General features: G+C 36.4%; 1 protein-coding gene across 2 annotated transcripts in view; it reads left to right on the forward strand.

Annotated features, from left to right (window-relative positions):
• Positions 1–2,235: 2,235 nt before the first annotated feature.
• trpn1 (transient receptor potential cation channel, subfamily N, member 1) overlaps positions 2,236–7,468 on the forward strand; it is a 49,708-nt gene continuing 44,475 nt past the window's right edge. The window contains exons 1-2 of one of the 2 annotated variants that reach the window (XR_012394486.1): positions 2,236–2,544; positions 6,748–6,849. Coding sequence is in view for 1 of the 2 variants with exons in the window: in NM_183349.1 (NP_899192.1) it covers positions 2,410–2,544; positions 6,748–6,849 (237 nt within the window). In the remaining variant the exon portion in view is untranslated. 2 annotated transcript variants of the gene reach the window in all.

Consider the following 7,468-nt stretch of genomic DNA (forward strand, 5'->3'; position numbering starts at 1 on the left):
TTTTTGAAAGTGGTCCTCATGTTTGTGTCATAATGGCTCAACAAGTAAAACTGATGCTCCGATTCACTGAGCTTGATTTTCAATGAGTCTAGGCTTAAAAGCAAATACAAGCTAATACATTAAAAATGCAAAAGAACAAATAAAGATGTAAGGAAAGAAAGTAACAAATGCATACGGATAGATAGACACCACGTAAAAAGGATAAACAAGCATTAAGACAAGCAACAATATCTAAAAACCTGGGGCCTGTTTCAGAAAGGAGGTTAAGTGAAAACTCAGAGTATTTTAACCCTGAAATGAGAGAAACTCTGGGTTTTCCGTTTCAAAATGGCAGGTTTGTTAAACTCCAGAAATCAGGGTAAGTCAAGCCTGTTTCTGAAAGAGAGGTAACTTTAACTCAGAGTCAGTTACTGTGGTAACTTACTCTGTGAATCTAACCTGGTCAGAAGCAGGTTTTATTCTCTAAACTCAGAGTTTCTGTCGGTCTCCTCCCCTTTTTTAAGATGAAGCGGTATTTCTCGCCTTAGCCTTACGTTTCCACACACCTATTTTAATGCTCATTTTGGATACGTGCATAAAAACGATTGATAGAAACGTCATGATGCACATAACGTTTTAAAATATGCATAAAAAACGCGCATAACTGAGTAGGATAAACTTTTATTCGATAGAAAATGTGCGCATAAACTACGATGGAAACACTTTTACTGAACAAATTACAGTACATTAAAAAAAGATCATGATCATATGATAATGAAAATGTGTGTAAATGGAGGCTGAACACACTGTAACACGTCTTAAATATTGTTTTAGTCATTCTAAAGTGCCTTAACTGTTTCAGTATTAGTGTATATTATTAATTACCTCCGAGCCTCTGGTGCGTGTCAAGAGTCTCCGCGTCTCATGGCTTCAGACGCCCCCACGTGTTCATTGTGTTTCAGTCTTCTGACATCGAGGCGCAAGTACATTAATTAGGCTAAATAAAGAATTAATTGACGCAGCTTCTTCTACCACAGTAAATTCTGTTTTTACTGTTGATATTTGGTGCCAGTTAAATCAGGAAGTGACAATTTTTTTCTCTTTCACTCGTTGGATGGAATTTTATTCGCATCTTTTATGCAATATTCCAGTTTTGCACATAAATTTATGTAATATATTTGGATGGAAACATAGCTATTGCCTACATTTTAGTCACACACAGAAGAACTGTACTAGAATGGCTTATGCTTTTTTAATAAATAATTAAATTAAATTCACCTTCGACATGCATGTAACTAGATTAATGGGATTATTATTCTTTCTAAAAATTATTTTTAGTACTGCTTACCTTTTAAATGTTATATTAACCTCTATCACTTGATCAATAAAAAAGGCAGACACACAAGTGCACCGTTAAATCATTTAAAACTAATAAATGTATAAAAGAAAGTTTAGAAAAAAAATATATTAACGTCACAAATTACATTACTTATTTTATTATACTTAAATATTTAAATAGGCCTACTTAAAAAGTTAAATTAGGCATTATCTTGAGCAGCTGTTTTCCCACGCTAACTGGTTGATGGCTGCTTCTTTTCAAATATATACACTCATATTTGCTATAACGTTGCATGAGAACATCAAGTTCAGCTGGAGAAAGAAATGCTGATCTCTTTTATAAGATGTTGCCATAGTCACTCGTAATGTCTACGCTCTATTGATAATGCCTTTTTATAGTCACGGTGCGCGCGCTAAACTCTGAGTTGTTTGAACCTCCTTACTGAAACAGGCCCCAGGTCTCCTCTAGTTAAATGCAAAACAGGCGGGGACTCCAGTCTGAAAAGTTGTTAATGGACTTGTAAACATTTTGCAACTATATATATATATATATGTGTGTGTGTGTGTGATGATTGTTAAAGCAAAAGAGAACTGTGCTTATATTCAGTATCAGGCAAATCAAATCATTACAACTTTAATGTGTAATTGTACACAGTTTCTACATTTAAGTTATTGTATTGCATGAGCAAAAGAATAATGATGGAAGGGATGATGTGTCATTTACTTCTGCTTTTAGGTCCAAACAAACTTTGATTTAACTTAAAAACACACTTTTTACACAGTGCTGTATTACTTTCCTCCTACTCGGACTTTTTCGCCGTGCACTCGTGTCTAGTCTTTTGGTACAATCCAGGAAAACAGGAGGAACTGAAGGCGGAGTCTGCAAACTTTAACCCACCGCAGAGTTGCAGGAATGTCCGCTTTATTTGTTATCCTGTACCTCCTACCAGCAGGAGGGAGGACCATAGTCTGGGGAGGACCCGCGGAGCAGCACCTGCAGCAGACACTCATCTCCACTTCACATGCACGCGCTTATGTCCCTGTGCTCGCAGATCCGCGTGTGTTTAGTTTGTGTTTAGTCTTTCCGCGGTGATGTCTGAGAGCTCGTGTGTCTCCGGGGCCCCGCAGCGCCTGGTGCCTCTGGCGCTCCGCGGAGAGTGGATGGCGCTGGAGCAGAAGATCAAGACTTTAGAGAGAGGAGATCCGGACATACTTCAGTGCGATGAGGTGAGAGATGCGCGAAAGACACAGGGCTGTTGCAAGCCAACGCTGGGTCAAATACTGGCAATAATAGGGTTGTTTTAATTTAATGCTGGGTCAAATGCTGGCAAATATAGGGTTGTTTTAATTTAATGCTGGGTCAAATGCTGGCAATAATAGGGTTGTTTTAATTTAATGCTGGGTCAAATGCTGGCAAATATAGGGTTGTTTTAATTTAATGCTGGGTCAAATGCTGGCAAATATAGGGTTGTTTTAATTTAATGCTGGGTCAAATGCTGGCAAATATAGGGTTGTTTTAATTTAATGCTGGGTCAAATGCTGGCAAATATAGGGTTGTTTTAATTTAATGCTGGGTCAAATGCTGGCAAATATAGGGTTGTTTTAATTTAATGCTGGGTCATGGCAATAATAGGGTTGTTTTAATTTAATGCTGGGTCAAATGCTGGCAAATATAGGGTTGTTTTAATTTAATGCTGGGTCATGGCAATAATAGGGTTGTTTTAATTTAATGCTGGGTCAAATGCTGGCAAATATAGGGTTGTTTTAATTTAATGCTGGGTCATGGCAATAATAGGGTTGTTTTAATTTAATGCTGGGTCAAATGCTGGCAAATATAGGGTTGTTTTAATTTAATGCTGGGTCATGGCAAATATAGGGTTGTTTTAATTTAATGCTGGGTCATGGCAAATATAGGGTTGTTTTAATTTAATGTTGGGTCAAATGCTGGCAAATATAGGGTTGTTTTAATTTAATGCTGGGTCAAATGCTGGCAAATATAGGGTTGTTTTAATTTAATGCTGGGTCATGGCAAATATAGGGTTGTTTTAATTTAATGTTGGGTCAAATGCTGGCAAATATAGGGTTGTTTTAATTTAATGCTGGGTCAAATGCTGGCAAATATAGGGTTGTTTTAATTTAATGCTGGGTCAAATGCTGGCAAATATAGGGTTGTTTTAATTTAATGCTGGGTCATGGCAAATATAGGGTTGTTTTAATTTAATGCTGGGTCAAATGCTGGCAAATATAGGGTTGTTTTAATTTAATGCTGGGTCATGGCAAATATAGGGTTGTTTTAATTTAATGCTGGGTCAAATGCTGGCAAATATAGGGTTGTTTTAATTTAATGCTGGGTCAAATGCTGGCAAATATAGGGTTGTTTTAATTTAATGCTGGGTCATGGCAAATATAGGGTTGTTTTAATTTAATGCTGGGTCAAATGCTGGCAAATATAGGGTTGTTTTAATTTAATGCTGGGTCATGGCAAATATAGGGTTGTTTTAATTTAATGCTGGGTCAAATGCTGGCAAATATAGGGTTGTTTTAATTTAATGCTGGGTCATGGCAAATATAGGGTTGTTTTAATTTAATGCTGGGTCAAATGCTGGCAAATATAGGGTTGTTTTAATTTAATGCTGGGTCATGGCAAATATAGGGTTGTTTTAATTTAATGCTGGGTCAAATGCTGGCAAATATAGGGTTGTTTTAATTTAATGCTGGGTCATGGCAAATATAGGGTTGTTTTAATTTAATGCTGGGTCAAATGCTGGCAAATATAGGGTTGTTTTAATTTAATGCTGGGTCAAATGCTGGCAAATATAGGGTTGTTTTAATTTAATGCTGGGTCATGGCAAATATAGGGTTGTTTTAATTTAATGCTGGGTCAAATGCTGGCAAATATAGGGTTGTTTTAATTTAATGCTGGGTCATGGCAAATATAGGGTTGTTTTAATTTAATGCTGGGTCAAATGCTGGCAAATATAGGGTTGTTTTAATTTAATGCTGGGTCATGGCAAATATAGGGTTGTTTTAATTTAATGCTGGGTCAAATGCTGGCAAATATAGGGTTGTTTTAATTTAATGCTGGGTCAAATGCTGGCAAATAAAGGGTTGTTTGTTTTAATTTAACACTGGCTCAAGTACTAGCAAATATAGGGTTGTTTTAATTCTACGCTAGGTTAAATGCTGGCAAAAATAGGGTTGATTTAATTTAATGTTGGGTCAAATACTGGCAAATATAGGGTTGTTTGTTTTAATTTAACACTGGCTCAAGTACTGGCAAATATAGGGTTGTTTTAATTCTACGCTAGGTTAAATGCTGGCAAATATAGGGTTTTTTGTTTTAATTCAATGCTGGATCAAATACTGGCAAAAATAGGGTTGTTATAATTAAACACTGTGTCAAATACTGCCATATATAGGGTTGTTTTAATTCATCTCTGGGTCAAAAACTGGCAAATATAGTGTTGTTTGTTTTAATTCATCTCTGAGTCAAATACTGGCAAATGTAGGGCTGTTTTAATTCAACTCTGGTTCAAACACTGGCAAATGTTGTTTGTTTTAATCTAACTCTGGGTCAAATACTGCCATATATAGAGTTGTCTTAATCCAATGCAGGGTCAAACACTGGCAAATATAGAGTTGTTTGATTGAATCCAAGGCTGGGTCAAATGCTGATAATGTGGGTCAGATATGGACAAACTCAACAGCTGAGTACAACATTTTTTATTTAAACCTAATAAAAAATAACCCAACCTTGGGTTTGTGCATATTTGAAAGGACACTGGATTAAAACCACCCAGTATTTTAAGTGTATATTGAGTGTAGTTTGATGAACGAACATTACAAATGAATTGTACATAAATATATTTTTTAAAATGTAAATAAACATCACTATCATGAATATAAATGAAGTAATCAACTATAAACATTTTATAATGTATTTGTACAGGAGGCATATTTGTTATAGCAACTTATTACTGCATTTTAATATAAGTTACCTAATGCATTAATGCATTTTCATGTTGTAATTTTAGATTAGATGAGATTTTAGTGTATTATTTGGTGCACTTCGATCTATGCTAGTGCCCCCCCCCCTACTTTTTACTATTTAATTTAATTTTATTTATTAATCTAATGTAAAACATCTGTATGTTGATGATTATTGGTGTTTATTATTATAAAATGGAGCGCTAATGCATCAAAATGCCCCAATTATAAATAATTTAGTAAAGGATAAAATGCATTTTTAATGAACTTATAATCAACATATTGGATCTGGATTAATGTATTTAAAAATGCATTAATTAAATACTAATTAATTCAGAATAAGTCTGGGTTTTTGTTCTTCATAATTATGAATTAATATTTATTGTTTATAGTATTAGGCTAATAAAGATAAAGTGTCTGACTTGTGCTGTGGTTGTGCAACACTTCTGATCGTAAACTTGTCACCATCATAATGGATCTTAGTAGAAATTAGTATTTAAAATTAAAAATATTGACATATTTGTTATTGAATGCGGTATAATTAGGCTTTTGCAATGTTTAAAATGCTTTATCTAAATTAAAAACTGGCGACGTGGTGGCGCAGTGGGTAGCACGTTGTTCGTTTGGGTTTCCTCAGGGTGTTCTGGTTGCCCCCATAAGTCCAAACCCATGTGTTACAGGTGAATTGATTATGTTAAAATTAATGTAGTGTATGTGTGTGAATAAGCGTGTATGGATGTTTTCCAGTGATGATTTGCGGCTGGTAGGGCATCTGCTGCGTAAAAACATGTGCTGGATAAGTTGGCAGTTCATTCCGCTGTGGCAACCGCACATTATTAAAGGCACTAAGCTGAAAATAAAATAACCCTGCTGAAAAATCCAGCTTAAACCAGCCTAGGCTGGTTGGCTGGTTTTAGCTGGTCGACCAGGCTGGTTTTAGAGGGGTTTTGCCCACTTCCAGGCTGGTTTTCAGCCATTTCCAGCCTGGTCTTAGCTGGTCAGGCTGGAAAATGACCAGCCAAATAAAGCTAAAACCAGCTTAACCAGCCTGGTTTAAGCTGGATATAGCTGGTTTTGGCTGGACTTCCAGCTTGGCTAGGCTGGTCAAGCTGGTTTTAGCTGGTCATCTCCCAGCCTGAACAGCTAAGACCAGGCTGAAAATGGCTGGAAACCAGCCTGGAAGTGGCCAAAACCCCTCTAAAACCAGCCTGGTCAACCAGCTAAAACCAGCCAACCAGCTTAGGCTGGTTTAAGATGGATTTTTCACCAGGGAAATTAATTAATTAAAAATATGCACTTAAGCTTTTAGTTGTTTCTTTGCATCTGCATCTGCTGGACATTGTGACTGTCCTCATGTGTAATGCAGAAGTGTTGCGCTCCTGCTGTGAGTACTGTAGTAAACCACACATGTCTGCAGTGAGTAATGCTGCTGTTTTCTCTCAGGAGTCGGGTCTGAGTCTGCTGATGCTGGCGGTGCGGGAGAGCCGTCTGTCAGTCCTCGACAGGTTACTGGAGCTCGGGGCTAATCCAAGCGACAAAACCAAGGTAGGAGTTTCCCAACATCTGGAATAGAGTCTTACAGTTGACAAAAACTCCCACAGAGGCTGCACGATGACGCTTTTAATGGAAACGCTTCAGTGGATTTGAGGCTGTTATATATTCTAAAATCACATTTAGATCTTTTATGAAACTCTAGAAGACGAACACGGGGAATTACTGTGATCTTTTTTTAATCAGAGAAGGCAAATATCTCCATTTGTCCTCTAACTGGATTACATTGCAGTCCTGGTGAAAGAGTAGATAAAAAGTGGAGTTGATATTAAATATATCCCATTTCCTCTGGCTGGATAAGGATATTTCAGATCAGAACGAGTCACTCTGGATAAAAGTGTCTGTAAAATGCATAAATGTTCAAATCTGACCATATCTCTGGGTTATTATTGCTGTAAAGCAGCAGTATTAATCTGAGTAACATTAAACAAGCAACACTGAAGTGCATTGACAGGTTTTAGAGTGGTTGAATGCATTGAATGTCACAGCATGAACTTTTATTATAGAGTTTAATCCTTTTTGGGTGTGATTATAGTAGTTTTCATTAGTGGCAATATTTACTAGTAATATATATGTCTATATCCGAAAACAATAAAACATTAATTCTGTCTAA

This window comes from Danio rerio, chromosome 19 (genome assembly GCF_049306965.1).
Source record: "Danio rerio strain Tuebingen ecotype United States chromosome 19, GRCz12tu, whole genome shotgun sequence".
Taxonomy (NCBI): domain Eukaryota; kingdom Metazoa; phylum Chordata; class Actinopteri; order Cypriniformes; family Danionidae; genus Danio; species Danio rerio.